This window comes from Oncorhynchus mykiss, chromosome 10 (assembly GCF_057628025.1).
Source record: "Oncorhynchus mykiss isolate SJ-2025 chromosome 10, ASM5762802v1, whole genome shotgun sequence".
Taxonomy (NCBI): Eukaryota; Metazoa; Chordata; class Actinopteri; order Salmoniformes; family Salmonidae; genus Oncorhynchus; species Oncorhynchus mykiss.
This window is the reverse complement of record NC_143031.1, coordinates 73,382,501-73,403,775: the sequence shown is the minus strand read 5'-3', so window position 1 is coordinate 73,403,775 and position 21,275 is coordinate 73,382,501. Positions and strand designations below refer to the sequence as shown.

The 21,275-nt window shown below is 46.6% G+C and overlaps 1 protein-coding gene across 1 annotated transcript in view; it reads left to right on the top strand.

Annotated features, from left to right (window-relative positions):
- Nucleotides 1-21,275, top strand: part of LOC110534569 (zeta-sarcoglycan) — a 323,045-nt gene that overhangs the window by 246,282 nt on the left and 55,488 nt on the right. Inside the window, exon 4 of the mRNA XM_090187849.1 lies at nt 18,806-18,893. Coding sequence (XP_090043975.1) covers nt 18,806-18,893 — 88 coding nt within the window. The remainder of the gene's footprint in view (nt 1-18,805; nt 18,894-21,275) is intronic.

Genomic DNA, 21,275 nt, shown 5'->3' with positions numbered 1-21,275 from the left:
ACATCAGTCACCGGCTTCATCAATAAGTGCATTGATGACGTCGTCCCCACAGAAACCGTACATACATACATACCTTAACCAGAAGCCAAGGATTACAAGCAACATCCTAACTGAGCTAAAGGGTAAAGCTGCTGCTTTCAAGGAGCAGGACTCTAACCCGGACGCTAATAAGAAATCCCGCTATGCCCTCAGACAAACCATCAAACAGGCAAAGCGTCAGTACAGGACTAAGATTGAATCCTACTGCACCAGCCCCCCGACACTTGTCGGATGTGCAGGGCTTGCAAACTATTACGGACTACAAAGGGAAGCACAGCCGCGAGCTGCCCAGTGACACGAGTGGACCAGACAAACTAAAGGACTTCAATGCCCACTTTGAGACAAGCAACACTGAAGCATGCATGAGAGCACCAGCTGTTCCGGACGACAATATGATCACGCTCTCCATAGTCACGCTCTAGTCATGATCATAGTCATGATCACGCTCTCCATTGTGAGTAAGACCTTTAAACAGGTCAACATTCACAAGGCCGCAGGGTCAGACAGATTACCAGGACGTGTACTCCAAGCATGCACTGACCAACTGGCAAGTGTCTTCACTGACATTTTCAACCTGTCCCTGACCGAGTCTGTAATACCAACATGTTTCAAGCAGACCACCATAGTCCCTTTGCCTAAGAACACTAAGGTAACCAACCTAAATGACCTCACCTGGACAAAAGGAACACCTACGTGCGAAGGCTGTTAATTGATTACAGCTCAGCGTTCAACACCATAGTACCCTCAAAGCTCATTACTAAGGACCCTGGGACAACTGTATCCTGGACTTCCTGACGGGCCGCCCCCAGTTGGTAAGGTTAGGTAACATCACATCTGCTACGTAGATCCTCAACACAGGATCCCTCCCTCCTGTACTCCCTGTTCACCCATGACTGCATTGCCAAGCAAGACTCCAACATCATGATTAAGTTTGCCGACGACACAACAGTGGTAGGCCTGATCACCGACAACGATGAGACAGCCTATAGGGAGGAGGTCAGAGACCTGGCAGTGTGGTGCCAGGATAACAACCTCTCCCTCAATGTGATCAAGACAAAGGAGAGCACTCCCCCATTGTCATCGACTGGGCTGTAGTGGAGCATGTTGAGAGCTTCAAGTTCCTTGGTGTCCACATCACCAATAAACTGTCAAGGTCCAAACACACCAAGACAGTCGTGAAGAGGGCAAGAGAACGCCTATTCTCCCTCAGGAGACTGAAAAGATCCTCAAAAAGTTCTACAGCTGCACCATCGAGAACATCCTGACTGGTTGCGTCACCACCTGGTATGGCAACTGCTTGGCCTCTGACGCCAACGCACTACAGCCACCCTAGTCATTGCCTGCTACCGCACGGCAAGCGGTACCGCCCTGCCAAGTCTAAGTCCAACAGGCTTCTTAACAGCTTCTACCCCCAAGCCATAAGACTCATGAAAAGCTAACCAAATGGCTACTCTGACTATTCGCTTTGAACCGCCCATTTTTATCTGTTACTTTACCTCTACCTACATGTACAGATCCATCAATGTGCCCCCTGCACATCGACTTGGTACCCCCTGTATATAGCCTCGATATTGTTATTTTATTGTTGCTCTATTATTATTTTGTCAATCTTTTTCTTAATACTGCATTGTTGGTTAGGGGCTTGTAAACTAAGCGTTTCACGGTAAGGTCTTGTTGTCTTCGGCGCATGTGACAAATACAATTGATTTGATTTTGATTAGATTTTATATGTGGTCGAGGTCAACCACTTATAACAGTTGATTGGATCAGTCATATAGGTCAATGTAAAAGCCTCTTCATTCTCGCTTTGTTTCTCAATAACAGATCAATGATCATGGTCATAATTCAGCAACGTTATGACAGTTAACACACACACACACTCCGTATACTTTACAAGGCCCCATGCAGGAAACATGACGCCGCTGTACAGATGTAGGATCTTAACTCTGTTGCTGAGAATTTTCCCTGCACAGCAGGAAATGCGAACTTGTAGTGTATTTAAGTTTTATAAAGGCTTCTGTTTGTGATTTTCACTTAGAAACTTCAGACTTGATTTGCCGTGATGAAAAACCCCTACAAAAATGTCCATTGATTATAATCCACATAATAATGAACATTTCCTGTTCCCGCAGGATTATTTTACTGCTGTAGCAAACTGGCACAAATTAAGATCCTTCATCTGTAAGGGTGATGTCTTGTGGACAGACACAGGTAACATAACTGGTATTATAGACAGACTGTGGGTTGCCACTTCTTGGTGACGTCATTGATAATTTGGACAAATCACAATTTTGCAGGTGTTCGCATCTTTCAGAAGGGGATACTAGGTCCGTGTTCTCATCTTTCAGAAGGGGATACTAGGTCCGTGTTCTCATCTTTCAGAAGGGGATACTAGGTCCGTGTTCTCATCTTTCAGAAGGGGATACTAGGTCCGTGTTCTCATCTTTCAGAAGGGGATACTAGGTCCGTGTTCTCATCTTTCAGAAGGGGATACTAGGTCCGTGTTCTCATCTTTCAGAAGGGGATACTAGGTCCGTGTTCTCATCTTTCAGAAGGGGATACTAGGTCCGTGTTCGCATCTTTCAGAAGGGGATACTAGGTCCGTGTTCGCATCTTTCAGAAGGGGATACTAGGTCCGTGTTCTCATCTTTCAGAAGGGGATACTAGGTCCGTGTTCGCATCTTTCAGAAGGGGATACTAGGTCCGTGTTCGCATCTTTCAGAAGGGGATACTAGGTCCGTGTTCTCATCTTTCAGAAGGGGATACTAGGTCCGTGACTTTCAGAGAGGTTGGAGGAGCTACCGCGATGCTTCAGCTCTTGGTTCGAGTTTCCTTTCCAACATGTCTCCCTCCTGAACTTCATCAAGCCTCTGATGCAATTATGCTTGATCTTTGTTCTGTGTTTCCGAGATGACTCCGATTATTGTAAGACAGGTTTGTGCTGTAGCTATTGATGTCGCAGTCCTATTGACAGACTGCCTTGTTGGACCTTGGTCCCGATCTCCTTTGAAAAAATATATTTTTTTATCTCAATGAAACAAACCTGGTAAAATATACAGTATATTTTTAAATGTCTTGAAGATACCTGGTGCTGCAGCAGACTGACTGCATGTTCCTTGTGGCGTGTTCCAAGAGTGTGCTGTGCTGTCATCCTCTCTCTCCGCACCATGAGGGATGACCCGAGGCCTGCTCGCCAACACGGACTCTTCTAATTGTCCCCTCAGGGAGCTAATGATATTCCAGCTTCCTCCGAGGAGTCATTTTCCTCTCTTTATCAATCACTAATTTCTCTCGCTCTCTCTTTCTCTGTCTCTTTATCACCCCTGACACAATACTTTCAGCTGACAGGCACTGAAATGGAACAAAACACAAATTGTAAGTTTCCATTGTAAAATGTTGCGTGCCCTGGTGAACACGACCCTGACTAAAGCTTTGTGGAAAAACCTTCTCGTTAGCCATTTGTCAGTTTGTCTATATTCATTGCTTGGGTTTCTGAGGGTCCAAACACTTTCGGGCACTTTTTCATTTTTAAGAGTAATTCGTTGTCAGTGTTTTGATTTTAGAGTGGCTTCTTTCTTTGGCCACATGGCTGACATTGATTCAGCCCTCTGCGGTATACAACATACTGTAAAGAGGAAATAGTTCAATGCTGTTCTACCCTATAGTTCAAGACTTCACACTTCAAAGACTTCATACAAATGATTCAGTGAAGCAATCGACGCTGGGTGGTCAAGAAACTCGAGATGGTTATGTGCGAGCACACACGACCTTTGGGCATCGTCCGTATTACCCACTACACACCGCGACTCCACAATATTAAAAAGATACCAGGAAAAAAGGCATCTTCCAACTTCAGAAGTGATCCATAAAAGTGAAACAAATGAATCTGAGAAAAAAAAATGTTTCCCGGGAGAAGCGTGAGACTAAATGTTTTATTCAGACCAGGACAAGGGGTATGAGGCACCGGATCGCGACCCATGTAGAAATAGGCCCCCGTTTAACATTTAACAAGCTTTCCAGAGTGATGGAACGTCGAAGAAGGCGACTTGGCCTTCAGGAGAAGGGAATGAAAGGGAATATTAATTCACATCATCACCAGAGATCAAATCCCGCGCCCAGATCTTCTTCTTCCCAAAATGCCGCGAGCCCTTTCAGCCCCTGACAAATATATAGATGTAGAGAAGGTAGAAATACCTCTTTTGTATAGATCATTGAAAAGTTAATGCAGAATCAATTTCTTTGGATTCTGATTTGGATGGCAGATTTGAGTTGATTTGAGTACCTTATCTTGGTCCTAGGAGCACATTATTATACTAGGAACTGTGAGGAATGAGACTTTATTAAGAGCAAATAGATGGGCTGGTAAGCTAGTTCTTTTGACAGCTGTAGATATGACTAATCATCATGTCAACGATGGTATCCGAGAGTGGGATGTACTGTAAAAATGTGTTGGCCCATTTTAGCAATCCTTTATGAGTTTCCACTGACTCAGACTTCGTATTTTTAGTGAATTCAGAATGGCTGGCACAACTTGCAATACTGTTGTATTCACACTGTTCCACTTCCATAGAAATCTGCTGGTAGCAGACTTACTTAGTCAACCGTGGCCAAACGAAGTGCAGCCAATCAAATCACGGCATGACTAAGCCAGAAGTCATGGCAGCTGTCGGCATGGTTACCAGGGCCACGCCACAACTACACCAGGCAGTTCATTAGTCGAATAAACAAAGCCTTTTTCATGTCTTTAATCGATCTGACACTCTACAGAGGCTTTGGTGCACCTTCACTTACACACACACACACACACACACACACACTACCAGACTTTAGTATTCATTGAGCATCACAGGTTACGGTTGTTCAACTCACTGAAATTAAGAGACATTTAATTAATTAATGGCAGCAAATTGACATTACACTGGTGTCTGGACTGGTTTTATCTTGGTCCCCATCAGTACCTAATGACATTTCCATGTATGTCAGACGGCCTGGGGAAAATGGCATGGCACGCTTCCTGTTTTTACAGAGGCAGTGGGATGGTCTCCGGCTGCACCGCGCTACCAAGGCAAATACTAAAGGTGACCCCACTGATTGAGGAAAGAAGAGGGGGGTAGAGGGAGGATACAGGAAGGTAGAGGGAGGTAGACGGAGGATACAGGGACGTAGACGGAGGATACAGGGACGTAGACGGAGGATACAGGGACGTAGACGGAGGATACAGGAAGGTAGAGGGAGGATAGAGGGAGGTAGAGGGAGGATAGAGGGAGGTAGAGGGAGGATACAGGGACGTAGAGGGAGGATACAGGAAGGCAGAGGGAGGTAGAGGGAGGATACAGGAAGGCAGAGGGAGGTAGAGGGAGGATACAGGAAGGTAGAGGGAGGTAGAGGGAGGATACAGGAAGGTAGAGGGAGGATACAGGGACGTAGAGGGAGGTAGAGGGAGGTAGAAGAGGGGGCTAGAGGGAGGATACAGGAAGGTAGAGGGAGGTAGAGGGAGGATACAGGAAGGTAGATGGATGATACAGGGAGGTAGATGGAGGATACAGGGAGGATAGAGGGAGGATACAGGGACGTAGAGGGAGGATACAGGGACGTAGAGAGAGGATAGAGGGAGTAAGAAGGAAGATACAGGGAGGATAGAGGGAGGATACAGGGACGTAGAGGGAGGATACAGGGACGTAGAGGGAGGATACAGGGACGTAGAGGGAGGATACAGGGACGTAGAGAGAGGATAGAGGGACGTAGAGAGAGGATAGAGGGAGTAAGAAGGAAGATACAGGGAGGATACAGGGACGTAGAGGGAGGTAGTGGGAGGATAGAGGGAGGTAGTGGGAGGATAGAGGGACGTAGAGGGAGGATAGAGGGAGGTAGTGGGACGTAGTGAGAGGATAGAGGGAGGATAAAGGGAGGTAGTGGGAGGATAGAGGGACGTAGAGGGAGGTAGTGGGAGGATACAGGGACGTAGTGGGAGGATAGAGGGACGTAGAGGGAGGTAGTGGGAGGATAGAGGGACGTAGTGGGAGGATAGAGGGACGTAGTGGGAGGAAGAAGGAAGATAGAGGGAGGATAGAGGGACATAGTGGGAGGATAGAGGGACGTAGAGGGATGTAGTGGGAGGATAGAGGGACGTAGAGGGAGTAAGAAGGAAGTACAGGGAGGATAGATGGAGGTTAGAGGGAGGTAAAATCAAATTAAATCACATTTTATTGGTCACATACACATGGTTAGCAGATGTTATTGTGAGTGTAGGAAAATGCTTATGCTTCTAGATCTGACAGTGCAGCAGTATCTAACAGGTAATATCTAACAATTCCACAACTAAACCTAATACACACAATCTAGTAAAGGAATGGGATGGGAATATATAAATATAAAATATATGGATGAGCAGTGACAGAGCGGCCAAGATGCAATAGATAGTGAAGGATACAGTATATACATATGAGATGAGTAATGTGAGATACATAAACATTCGTAAAGCGGCATTATTAAAGTGACTAGTGTTCCATTTATTAAAGTGGCCAATGATATCAAGTCTGAAGGTAGGCAGCCGCCTCTCTTGTGCTAGTGATGGCTGTTTAACAATCTGATGGCCTTGAGATAGAAGCAGTTTTTCAATCTCTCTGTCCCAGCTTTGATGCACTTGTACTGACCGTACCTTCTGGATGATAGCTGGGTGAACAGGTAGTGGCTCTGATGGTTATTATCCTTGATGATCTTTTTGGCCTTCCTGTGATATAGGGTGTTGTAGGAGAGTGTTGTAGGAGGGCAGGTAGTTTGCCCCTGATGATGCGTTGTGCAGACTGCACCACCCTCTGGAGAGCCCTGTGGTTGTGGGCGGTGCAGTTGCCGTACCAGGCGGTGATACAGCCCGACAGGATACTCTCAATTGTGCACCTGTAATAGTCAGTGAGGGTTTTTGGTGACAAGACACACTTGGTGACAAGACGCGCTGTTGCGCCTTCTTCACCACACTGTCTGTGTGCGTGGACCATTTCGGTTTGTCGGTGATATGTACACCAAGGAACTTTCCACCTTCTCCACTGCTGTCCTGACAATGTGGATGGGGGGTGCTCCCTTTGCTGTTTCCTGTCCACAATCATCTCTTTTGTTTTGTTGACGTTGAGCGAGAGGCTGTTTTCCTGACACCACACTCCGAAGGCCCTCACTTCCTCCCTGTAGGCTGTTTCGTCATTGTTGGTAATCAAGTCTACCACTGTAGTGTCGTTTGCAAACTTGTTGATTGAGTTGGAGGCATGCATGGCCATGCAGTCATGGGAGAACAGGGAGTACAGGAGAGGGCTGACATTGCACCCTTGTGGGGCCCCAGTGTTGAGGATCAGCGGAGTGGAGATGTTGTTTCTTACCTTCACCACCTGGGTGAGACCCGTCAGGAAGTCCAGGACCTAGTTGCACAGGGCGGGGTCGACACCCAGGGTCTCAAGCTTAATGATGAGTTTGGAGCGTACTATGGTTGAATGCTGAGCTGTAGTCAATGAACAGCATTCTTATGTAGGTATTCCTCTTTTCCAGATGGGATAGGGCAGTGTGCAGTGTGATTGCGATTGCATCGTCTGTGGACCTATTGGGGTGGTAAGCAAATTGAAGTGGGTCTAGGGTAACAGGTAGGGTGGAGGTGATATGATCCTTGACTAGTCTCTCAAAGCGCATGACAGAAGTGAGTGCTACGGGGCGATAGTCATTTTGTTCAGTTACCTTAGCTTTCTTGGGAACAGGAACAATGGTGGCCATCTTGAAGTATGTGGGGACAGCAGACTGTAAAAGGGATTGAGAGAATATGTCCGTAAACACACCAGCCAGCTGTTCTGTGCATGCTGTGTGGACGTGGGCAGGGATGCCGTCTGGGCCGGCAGCCTTGCATGGGTTAACACGTTTAAATGTTTTACTCATGTCGGCCACGGAGAAGGAGAGCCCATTGTTTTTGGTAGCCTTGTTGGTAGCACTGTGTTGTCCTCAAAGAAGTTGTTTAATTTGGTTTTCTGTTTGTAATCCGTTATTGTCTGTAGACCCTGCCACTTACGTCTCGTGTTTGAGCCGTTGATTTGTGACTCCACTTTGTCTCTAAACTAACACTTTGCTTGTTTGATTGCCTTACGGTGGGAATAACTACACTGTTTGTATTCGGTCATATTTCTAGTCGTCTTGCCATGATTAAATGCTGTAGAACGTGCTTTCAGTTTTGCGCGAATGCTGCCATCAATCCACGGTTTCTGGTTAGGGAAGGTTTTAATAGTCACAGTGGGTACAACATCTCCTATACATTTCCTTATAAACTCGCTCACTGAGTCAGTGTATACATTAATGTTATTGTCTGAGGATACCCGGAACATATCCCAATCCACGTGATCGAAGCAATCTTGAAGCGTGGAATCCAATTGGTCAGACCAGCATTGGATAGACCTAAGTACCGGCGCTTCCTGTATAAGATTCTGCCTATACGAGGGGAGCAACAAGATGGAGTCGCGGTCAGATGGAGTCGCGGGGTAGGGCCTTGTATGCACTGCGGAAGTTAGAGTAGCAGTGATAGAGTGTGTTACTCTGCAATCGATAATCTGATAGAATTTAGGTAGCCTTGTTCTCAGATTAGCAGATTAAAATCCACAGCTACAATATATGGTTTCCAGTTTGCATAATGTCCAGTAAAGTGATGGCCTTGATGGCCGTTTTGGTATCCGCTTGCGGGGGGGATAAACACGTCTGTGACGATAACCGGGGATAGTTCTCCTGGGAGACGATACGATCGGCATTTGATTGAGGAATTCTAGGACAGGTGACCAAAAGGACTTGTATGTTGTTACAATTACACCATGAGTTGTTAATCATGAGTTGTTAATCATGAAACATACACCACCGCCCTTCTTCTTACCAGAGAAATGTTTGTTCCTGTCGGCATGATGCACTGAAAATCCCGTTGGCTGTATGGACTCCGACAGCATGTCCAGAGCTAGCCATGTTACCACCCAGGACATCTCTTTGGAAAGCAACTCTTGCCCAGATTTCAACGACTTTGTTAACTAGGGAGTGGACATTAGCGTCCGAAGCCTCACTAGAAGACCGCTCCGGCACCCTCTCCTCCGACGGCGTTGTTTTGGGTCGGCCTCTGGAATCAGTTCAAATGCCCTGGGAGGTGCAGACAAAGGATCAGAGGGAGGATAGCTGGAGGATAGAGGGAGGTAGAGGGATGATACAGGGAGGTAAAGGGAGGATACAGGGAGGATAGCGGGAGGATAGAGGGAGGTAGAGGGAGGTAGAGGGAGGTAGAGGGAGGTAGAGGGAGGTAAAGGGAGGATACAGGGAGGATACAGGGAGGTAAAGGGAGGTAAAGGGAGGATAGAGGGAGGATGGACGGGGGATACAGGAAGGTTAGAGGGAGAATACAGAGAGGATACAGAGAGGATACAGGGAGGATACAGGAAGGTTAGAGGGAGGATAGAGGGGGATAGAGGGAGGATACAGTGAGGTAGAGGGAGGTGTGCTACTTTTAGAGTTGGGTTCAGTGATTCAAGGCTCTCTCTCTCTCTCTCTCTATGGTTAGGAGCTGTAGCAGTCTTAGTGAAGCAGAATTCACATCAGTTTAATGTTTGCAGGCCCTGCGACTTCGGAACCGACCCCACTAAAGTAGTACACAGTGTATCCAGATATGCCTATAACGCGTGTACCAAAATGAATTTGATTACCAACTCATGATCTTTCATGTTGAATCATATAAAAATGTGATCAACAGATTCCACTGCATCATTATTGCATCAACATTGCACTGCATCAATGATGATGTTCTCCTCACACCACACAGTACAGCTCCGAATTCACACAGGAAAGGGAAAAGGACATGGAGAGAGGGAAAGGGCAAGAGAGAGGGAGAGAGAGCACATTAGATGACTTTCCTGTTTCCCGTTATATGAAACATCTCTGCCATTAAACGTCAGCAAAGGGAATTGGTGGAGATGTCTCGAGCAAGTAAATGTGCCAACAAAATGTAGCACCCCAAAGATCAATGGACAGGCAAAAAGATGCAAATGAAAGCCTCACTCTGGAGTCTGGAGAGTGTGACAAGAAACACGACACTCCCTCATCTCCTTTACAAACTCAGCGGATGCGAGAATTCAGTTTGAACTAGCTCCAGCTTCGTTTAGGGAATTGACGATACATAATTCAATGGAACCAGAGACAAAATGAAAAGAAGTAACAAAATGGTGGGGGACGGGCCAAATAACACTTCTGTAATCAGCAGCATGCAAAGAGAAAACACCACCCGGTTGATCGCGGGCCAGTGGAATGACAAGTCGGGCTCCAGAGGGATATAGTGGCTGTTTAATCAGTGTGAACGGTTAAGTAATCTATAGCTGTGACCGACAGACTAGTTCTGTGCATTTTAGTCAGACATGTTTGATACAGGATACGTTGACCAAGTCCCAGAGATAGGAAGAGAGAGGGATGAACTGGAAACGTCTTGGTTGCCTTGGTTGACCCTGTAGTTAAGTCCCAGAGATAGGAAGAGAGAGGGATGAACTGGAAACGTCTTGGTTGCCTTGGTTGACCCTGTAGTTAAGCCATGCTTTTTTAATGAGAGCAGAGATCCTGTTAGGCCACGGAGACTATATAAATAGTCAATGATCATTGATTATATTTGTATGATGGAGACAGAGCTACATCTCTGATGTGACTTGTCAAGAAGAATCCCAAGACTAAACCCTTATTTTGTTTGCCTTGCCTTTTAAGCGGCCAATAATGGATATGAATCCAAACTAGTCGAACATACGGTGCATTTGGAAAGTATCCAGACCCCTTGACTTTTTCCACATTTAAATGTCTAAAAACCCTGTTTTTGCTTTGTCATTATGGGGTGTTGAGTGTAGATTGATGAGGGAAAAAAAGGTATTTCATCCATTTTAGAATAAGGCTGTAACGTAACAAAATGTGGACAAAGTCAAGAGGGGTCTGAATACTTTCTGAATGCACTGTATAATTGCCCAGCTCAGATTGGGTGTTTATTACATAAATCACTATCCACAAGCTTCATTTTGAACCTTCGCTCTGGGGTAAAATAAAACCTTTGAGCAAATTTAAAATGAAATGATATTTGTGGCATTTTGGTGTCATTACCATACTCTTGTGTTCAGTGACCAATGTTGGTGTGATGAGTGACATTACCTGAGACCTGCCTAGTCTGAAGCTTAGCAGTCCAACGCAGTCTTGTGGCACGTAGGAGACCCGAGTTCAAACCCAGTCGGTGACAGTTGTAAAGCATAGACGTCACTGGTACCCTGTGTCGTTAACCCTCAGCGCAGTCCACTCTGCCGTGACACACACACACACCACTCTGCCGTGACCTCATTTAAGTTCTATTCTCCCCTGAACAGATTGGACCGGCTGACCCCGGCCCCTCTAAGTCCTTTTAAATCCAAGGGGGTCAGGGTGAGTGACAGAAGCGGGTAGGATGTGTTATTAATGTCTTATTACTATGTTATAAGCGTGTTAATATGGTGTAATAGGGAACACAGACAGACAGACAGAGCAAAGACAGGGCTGAGGAAACTGAAATCACACCAAAGCCCTTCGCTTAGAAGGACCGATGGGGGGTGGGGGGGGGGGGTTTATTTACACAGTACAGGCTGTCTGGCCCTGCCTGGAGGCCTGAGAGATGGACTGGCCCTCTGATCAATAATCTATTAGTGGAGAGACATGCCTCTGAAGGCCCCAGGCAGACTCACACACACCTATATACACACTGTATGTCTGTGTGAGTACAATTGTATGTGTGTGCATACCTGTGTTTGTTCATGTCCATGTTTTATGTTTGCATGTCTTTGTGCATAAGTTGACAGCAACTGTGTACGCATGCAGCGTGTGCTGTGTTTGTGTTCTTGCATGTCTCTATTCTCTCTCTGTGTGTGTGTGTGTGTGTGTGTGCGTGTGCGTGTGTCTAGGTACTGCTCTGTTTCAGTTGTCGTGAGCAGCCTAGCTGTTTGGAGAAGGAGGTGCTTTTTTTTAAAAAAAATTTATTTTTATTTTTATTTTTTACCTTTATTTAACTAGGCAAGTCAGTTAAGAACAAATTCTTATTTTCAATGACGGCCTGGGAACAGTGGGTTAACTGCCTGTTCAGGGGCAGAACGACAGATTTGTACCTTGTCAGCTCGGGGGTTTGAACTCGCAGCCTTCCGGTTACTAGTCCAACGCTCTAACCACTAGGCTACCCTGCCGCCCCGCTTTCTGTACCCTTGAGTGCCATGGATACAGGAACCTTTGAAATGTTGTTTTTTTCTTGGTAAATTTGATTGGTGGATTCAAATAAAGTATTTAAAATGTGTGTGTGTGACAGCATGGTGATTGAGTAGCAGCAGGAGTGAAGGGGATGATAATGGAGGTGATAGAAGGAGTATCAGAGGTGGGCGCTCTGCATCACATGGTCTCGTCTCAAAGGATGTTGGGTATACGCAGGGTGCAAACAAGGTGGACTACAGAAGAGAGCAGAGGTCTCAATGAGAGTGTGTGTGTGTGTCGTGTGTGTGTGTGTGTGGGGGGGGGGGGGGTCTGTGCGTGCACTGCATGAGTGTGTGTGGGGGGGGTCTGTGTGCATTGGGCCAGTAACCAAAACGTTGGGGACAGCTTGTGGAGCGCTGTAGCCTAGCAGGTAGAGCATTGGGCCAGTAACCAAAAGGTTGGGGACAGCTTGTGGGGTGCTGTAGCCTAGCAGGTAGAGCATTGGGCCAGTAACCAAAAGGTTGCTGGTTTGAATACCCGAGCTGACAAGGTGAAAAATTGATCAATGTTCCCTTGAGCAAGGCACTTAACCCTAATCTCCGTACTACTATGGCCGACCCTGTAAAACAACACATTTCACTGGACCTATCCAGAGTTTATGTGACAACAGAACATTATTTAGTTGACGTAGTTTGTGTGATCCATTAATAGACATGGATCAGGTGTAAATATACTGCTGCTATATGCCAGGGTGTTGGATGTCCATCGTGTACCGGTAGGATTGATGTCAGAGGCTCTTAGTTACAGTAAAAGTTGAAATATTTAGTTGGCTCTTGTCAAGTACAAAGCAGTCTCATAACTCATATTGTCTTATACTGTAAGTTGTCTCATAACTCATATCGTCTTATACTGTAAGTTGTCTCATAACTCATATCGTCTTATACTGTAAGTTGTCTCATACCGTATGTAGCTATTAGAAGCTCTTGAAGTGTTGTGGCTGAAGACCGGCTGATGAGGAGCTTGGCTACAGGTCTGAGTTCTGGAGTTCTCTGTGAGTTCTGGAGTTCTCTGTGCGTTCTGTTTGCTTGGTGAAAGGCACACGTTGTCGGACACCCGCAGGCACGAACGCATGGACGCACACACACAGTGAGAATCCCAGAAACACAGCTAGTCAGTGGTAGGAACAAGAGTCGCTGTATTTTCCCTCCTGCAACTCAGGTCCTGGTCAGGCAGAGTAAAACAGTCAAACTGTGAAGTAGTCCGGTAGAGCTGCAGAGAATGGTGATGACTATACTCACTACTTCTGCTCCCTAAACAAATGTTCTCCAGGTTGAACCTCAGCGTTGCGTCTTCTTCTCCAGGGCCAGATTTATTTGCTGCTTGGCAGGCCCGGAGGGGGGGTAAGGCAGATCCATCGCCCCGATAAGATACTCTGCTGGGGAAAAGACAAATGGTGCCCGGAGGCACACTGTTATGCCTCATGTCCACCAGATGCATCAAACTCTTTGCGTTCCGGGGGAAGTCATTAATTGTCAGTGGAGCAGTCGGCAACGCTACGTTCTGTGAACCGCATGCGTTCAAAACTATCAACTCGCGCGTTGCTTTACGGTGAGGAGGTACAAACAGAGGTACACACACAGAGCGAACGTCAAGTACGGAAAAAAACGGCGTTACATCCTGCAAAACAAAACTCATATCATCTGGTGGACATAAGGCAGGACACCGATGCCAATCCGGCTCATCCATCCTCTATATCAATCAATCAAATGTATTTATAAAGCCCTTTTTACATCAGCCGATGTCACAAAGTGCTGTACAGAAACCCAGCCTAAAACCCCCAACAGCAAGCGATGCAGATGTAGAAGCACGTACATTACTGTTGTTGTGGTACGCCCCCGAGGGATCCATTCTTTCACACGCTGAATCATTTTGGTTTTGTCAATTTTGTCCTGAGACTCACTAAAACCCACCTGGCGCTCGTTTCGGAAAGCGGACGTAATCGAAGCGGGAAACACTATTGCTGCACCTGCCAATGGAATAATGTCACGCGTGTCGGAAAGGGGAGCGGAGAATTGAAAATGATGTCCAGAATGCCTAAGCAACACCACATTGGTGAACACCATTGCTTGTTTACCCCTCTAGTAAAGCGTTATGAGGGCCACCGAAAGCGTTGCCCGTTTTCTTTCTTTTCATTAATTGGCCTACTAAATGTACACACTTCAGAGGGTTAAATTCAGACACTGGAGTCTTCAGAGAGTCCTGTGGAGGGATGTCGTATTTATCCTCCACCAGCTGCATTGCTATTCACAGCAGCAAAGCTGAAAGACCGATAAGACCCTACCGATCCAACCCTGCACTCTTCCGCTTATTACCCAACTAATTAAATTCAGCTTTCTGACGTGCGTCCGCCTATACAAACGACCAAAGTGAAGGGAATCTATTGACTGTCTAATTATTCTTAGTACAGTGAAACTTGAATGTGGCCATGAATGGACTTGAAGAGCCAACCCAGGCTTAGACTAGAGAGGCTTCTGGGTAATTGCCCGAAATACAAAACACTTTGAATTTAATAAGATGCAACCGAAATCAGAAAGCCTTTAAAGGACAGGATTGAAGGCGGAAGAGATTGAATAATTGGAAGGGCTATTTATTTGAAAGAGGGATTATAAGGTTACATGGATGTCTGTTTACCAGCTAAAAATTAATATATGTTTGTTAATCAGCATTTGGGCTCTGAGGCTTCCCTCAAATCCACAGAGAATTAAATTGTAATTATTTAGGATATGCTCTTTTCCACAGTGACTTCAAATCACACACAATTGAACGTAGGCTACAGTGGCTGAGCCTTGGGGCGATGAGTCCATGGAAGAATTCAGGGCCCAGTGTTTTCACGCATAGCAAAGTCCTATCAATTGAAACTGCGTGGAGAACAATACTAAATCCCATCATACGCACCATTGCAAATAATTCATTCCAAAAGCGGGGTATTCACCAATTAGGTGAGGCGAAATGATTTGGTGAATGCTACCGCCGAGCCGGTCCACGGCATTCTAAAATTAGAGCCAAGCAGGTGTGATTTATTAGTTTGGGCCTGCCGTCATAAACAGGAGAAAACAATGAAAGTGGGGATAATGAATCGCAGGTGGCAGAATGGGGAAAAAATCTATCTGTCTCTCTCCCTCTCTCTCTCTCTCTCTCTCTCTCTCTCTCGCTCTCTCTCTCAATCGGATCAGCAACTCTCTCCCAATTTAACAGGATATTCTCATTTGAATTCACGCCCGAACAGCGGCATATTAATTTGGGGAAATCAACAGAAAAATTGGGTCACCTGCAGTTTATTCATTCCCCTACGTTTTTCATTATAGAGAGAGAGACCTGCTTCTCAGAATGCATTTAATGAATTCATCTTAGTCTGGGCATCGTGGGTAGTCTTTTATTTGTATTTTTTTCCTGAGGAATATTTCTGTCTGTAATAAAGCCCTTTTGTGGTGAAAAAATCATTCTGATTGGCTGAGCCTGGCTCCCCAGCGGGTGGGCCTATGCCCTCGCTGCACCCCTGCCCAGTCATGTGAAATCCATAGATTAAGGCCTAATGCATTTATTTCAATTGACTGATTTGCTTATATGAACTGTAACTCAGTAAAATCTTTGTTATTTTTGCTCAGTATGGAAACGGAATTGGTTCCTTAAAGAACCCTATATGGAATCCAAGGGTTCTATATGGAACCAATTTTGGTTCAGTGAAGAAGAAGTATGTAAAGATGACTACTGGTCACCTTGGTGTTCCAGGCCTACTACATTGCAGATGTTGCACTGCATCAGCCAATGGTTGCGTGCCACCTCCTCGACAGTCGAGCATCAGGTTGCTTTATCATATGATGTGGTTATCTGATATGTTAAACACCCATCCAGACGTTGTTAGATCTGGCGTGCATCTGCAATGTAGTCAGCCTGGAACTGGTCGAGTCTTGGATTAGGGGTCTCTGGCCAATCAATGACCTATCCTCGTCTCTGGGTAGAAATCGACCTGACAGTGTGTTGTGGCCCACACCTCTACACACAAGCTGGTATAAAAAACACTGTCCGGACACTTTGCATTTGGACCTTGACTTGGAATCAGTAAGTAGTGACGAGGTGAGAGTTGTTCCTCTGACCGTGACGAGGGAGGCTCAAAGCACAGAGCGTTATTTTAATGAATTCTCCTAAGTTATGGTGAAGCGGCAGGACGGCGCAGGACACCGGAAGGACGGCGCAGGACACCGGCAGGACGGCGCAGGACACCGGCAGGAAGGCGCAGGACACCGGCAGGACGGCAGGACGGCGCAGGACACCGGCAGGACGGCGCAGGACGGCGCAGGACACCGGCAGGACGGCGCAGGACGGCGCTAGTGAACTCCACCCTGCGGTGTGTGTTTGAGACTATGACTATGGGTGCCAAGCTGCTCTAAATAAACCCTGTTTGACTCTTACCACAACCCCCCTCTTTTGTTTTCGAGATTCAAATGATGACGTCATGTTTTGCACCGTGCCAGTTTCAAAGTCTCTTGTTTCAGTGTTTTTCATAGCTAGGACCAGGAGTTTTACCTGACTACATTTATAGCTTGTAACGAGGGGTCAGTAGTTTTACCTGGTCAGGTCACATGGTCCAATAGATAGCACTTCTACAAAAAGCTCTTCCTACGTTCCCTCTTGACCTTGGGAGGCGACTTCATCACAAAGGGCCAGATTTCATGTACGTACTGTATGTGGGGTGTATAGGGAGGGTGGAGGAGGGAGGAACTAACAGGAACAAAAGAGAGTGCTCTGGGAGAGAGGTATCGGCACCTGGCACACTTCTAAAGAGCCAGCACTTCAGACTTCTAAATCCCTTCAACTGAGCCCCTGTGTGTGTGTGTGTGTGTGTGTGTGTGTGTGTGTGTGTGTGTGTGTGTTTCTAACGGTGTTTGTGCTCTTCACCAATCAAACTGATTGCACAAAGACTCAAATGAACGCTGACCTGCAGTCAAGCTCACTAAGCCAGTCTCAGGCCACAACCCCGGGTCCTCAACCGCTGCACCTCTCATCTTTTAGGGCAATATTTAGCTCTTTTTTTTTGCTTTTAGGCAATATAAGCCTGTGACTTTTCAGAGGATCCTCGCCACTGACTTTGCAACTTTTAGAATGGTCTATGCTATCAGGGATTTCTTGGGACGTCCCAACTCTGACGTTACCCCATTGACGTTGACATTTGAAATGGTTAAGGTAAGGGTTAAGGTCAGGGTTAAAGTAAAGGTAAAGATTAGGTAAGGGTTATGGTTAAGGTTTGGGGTAAGGGTAAGGGTAGGGGTTAAGGCTAGGGTTTAGGGCATGGATGTCTCAAGGATCCCGGATAGCACTACCCAATTTAGTTGGCTTAATATAAACCTGTCACTTCACGGAGTGGCTGAGACATTTGCATTTGAACGAAAGGGTGGAGTGTATTGACAGAATGTGTGCTGCAGCAATTGAATTAGTGGTCATATCAGGACCATTCAATAGAGTTTAGATGACTCCCTGGTGTAAACACGTGGGTTTATTTAGTGGCTGCTGGGTTTTTCCTTTGTGTTGTACCTTGGTATAGGGATTCTCTAAAATTGCTTCCGGCAATGGCCATGGGAGTGATTCATGTTAATGAATCACTCAATGGAGTCATCCTGAGGAAATTATATCAACATTTACGGCAATCCAATCTTAGTCACTAATTCTCCATTTTAAGTCTGAAGATGTATTCGTACTCATCGTTGAAGGTCATGAAAAACATATTCCATTTCAATCCCCATTTCAACAGAGCTTTCGACTAAGTGTTCTCAGCGTTCTGCTGTGCATTATTCGCTCTCTGTTCAAAGCCTAAATGTTCTAGGAATGAGTGAGTCACAATCACCGCATGTTGTACTCAGATGGAATGGAGAGGGATAAACTTATTTATAGAGGACCGTTGCAGGGCGACATCAGTTCAGAGCACTGTTAGATATGTGTCTCTTCAAACACAATGGACTTCAATGGAACTCAGTGAGGTTGTATACTCTGCCATCAGGTGGTTGTTTTAGAAACATCACACAGACGGACGGACGGACGGACGGACAGACAGACAGACGCTGTTATTGTCAGATACACCAGACAGATAACAGTGATATATGTTGTTTTACAGGGTCAGACATAGTAGTACATGCCCCTGGAGCATTTTAGGGTTAAGTGCCTTGCTCAAGGGCACATCAATATATTTTCATCACCTTTCTGGCTTGGATATTTGAACCTTGCGGTTACTGGCCCAACACACTAGACTCCCTGCCACCCTACAGAGAGAGAAGGGGGTGGAAGGGGAAGAGAGGTATTCTGTATGGTTTGGCATGTAAAGTGCCTGTTAGGGGTTTATTAAGCAGTAGCATGAGTGACTGACTCGTCCTTGACCCCGAACAGTGCCGGTACATTTATTGTGAAGATTATCCATTGTTGCTGTAGCCATTTGCTCTAGCGATTTGCTCTCTCTCTCTCTCTCTCTCTCTCTCTCTCTCTCTCTCTCTAGGACAATCCTCTGATCCTGCAGTCAGACAGGAATGTGACGGTGAACGCAAGAAACAACCTTGGTCAGCTAACAGGACAGCTCACTGTGGGTGAGTCAGCCTCCGCCGCCACCAGCTGGCCACACACACACGTACACACACCCGCCCCACACACACCCCCGTTCACACACACACATGCAAACACACCCGCCCCCACACACACACACACACGAACAAGCACACACACACACTAACACACACACAGATTACCTGGACTCTTGAACAAAAGTAGCCCATCTTGGGTAGTTGTGTTCCAAGAAGTGTAACCCCAAGACAGCAGGGCCTCAGAAACCCCCGGGCTGGGGAGAACCCGACCAAGCACATGATGGGGCTTCCGTTAACTATCCCCGCCCCCTGGGCTACAACGCATGGTGCCTCACTGACTGACTGACTTGCTGGCTCCAACACATCATTCTGGGGGAGTTCTGCATTGTTCCGGAAGTCCGGAACAGAATTCCCTCCTCTCCCCCTGTCAGAGATTCCAGAAGGATTCCAAGGGTTTCTGAAGGAGCTCTGAGTCAGCATGTTGACAACACTCACACACTTTCTAGTCAGGAGGAAAGGGGCTTTCGGAGGGAGACTGTGCACACGTTTTACTGGACTGCTGCCCCCTTGGATATGGCCATGATTGATTGGGAAACTGGTATCTGGACGGGACTCATACATAGCAGTAACATTGGCAGACTGGTGGACCCACAGGAGAGAGAGAGCGACTCAACCTTCTTAGATGGCTATCATTGTACTTATCAGCTTAGTGGTCTCTGGTCCAAGGAGATAAGGGTACCTGGTGAGACCAGTGTGACCCTGTCTCTTAGTGTGGTACTCAGGCAACCTTAGTGTGTTAGTCTCTCTCTCTCTCTAATATTTCTCTCTTCCTCCATTCCCTCTGACTCCTCCCCCTCCCTCTTTCCCTCTCTCTATCGCTCTCTCTTCTCCTCTCTATCTCTTACTGTTCTCCATCTGTGAACTGGCTAGTGATAACATTCATCTTCCAACTTTGAGAACAGTGTGGTACTTTGGAGTTTTACTCCACATCCTGATCGTCCCATCCACAGTTTCCTCTCTCTCTCTCTCTCTCTCTCTCTCCCGCTCTCTCTCTAATTTACTCTCTCTCTGTATGTCTCTCTCTCTCTCTCTCTCTCTCTCTCTCTCTTTCGCTCTCTCTCTCTCTCTCTCTAATTTACTCTCTCTCTCTCTCTCTCTCTCTCTCTCTCTCTTTCTCTGTCTGTCTGTCTGTCTGTCTGTCTGTCTGTCTGTCTGTCTGTCTGTCTGTCTGTCTGTCTGTCTGTCTGTCTGTCTCTCTCTCTCTCTGTATTTCAAAGTTCCTCTGTCCATAAGCTCAGATAAATTATATTACAGTCAATTATGAGACACACTTTGAAATCACGGCTGATGTGCTCTGATCATAAGGTCCTTGGAGGAGACACGCACACACAGTTCACTTGGTGCTATTAGGGCATTGGAACTCCACACACACACACACACACACACACACACACACACACACACACACACACACACACACACACACACACACACACACACACACACACACACACACACACACACATACACACACCTTATTCCCCTCCCTCAGCCAGTTGCTAAAGGCCATGAAGTTACCCCGTGGCACAGAGGAACAGACAGGGCCATCACTGAGCCTTGAGCACTGCACTCTGTTTTATCCTCCTTCTTTCCCTCCCTCCCTCCCTCCCTCCCTCCCTCCCTCCCTCCCTCCCTCCCTCCCTCCCTCCCTCCCTCCCTCCCTCCCCCCCTCCCTCCCTCCCTCCTTCCTTCCTCTCTATTCCTGTCACCTCGTTAATTTGAGTGAGGACCTGTCACGGCCCATATCCGAATCAGGGCTCGTAAAAATGAAAAGTGAACTTGGCCCACTGAAAGTAGGCTTTTGGCCCCCCTTTCTGACACCAAAATGCTATTTGTCCTCCTCTCCATGTAGAAATTGCCTTTAACCACAGATCTAGGATCAGCTAAGCCTCTCTAAATCCTTAACAATCAGAAGTGAAGAAAAACTCGAAAACTGTCCTTGGATCAGTCTACAGCAGCAATCTCCTAGTCCTGTGTCCTCCTTCCCCCCTCGGAGAGAGAATAACATCATGAGAGTATTTTCTGGACGTGGTGCCCAGCTGCTCGGAGGACAGCGAGGGCGAACGGGAACGTCTGTTGTCTTTTTTTGTTGTTGGGGTGTGTCATTGACTTTTCATTTGTATAAGTGCATTCTGGGTAATAAATGGCTTTCTCACTTTGCGGGAAGATTTCATTACGACCGTGGCAGGAGACAGGCGACCAAAACTGGCGACGGGGGCCAAAATGCATTTTTGGGAAACACAGCGCATAACGGCGTATGTGACTGTGAGTGTGTGACAACAACGTCACAGGGATCACTCTCACCCGCCACGCTGCCAATTTTAGAAG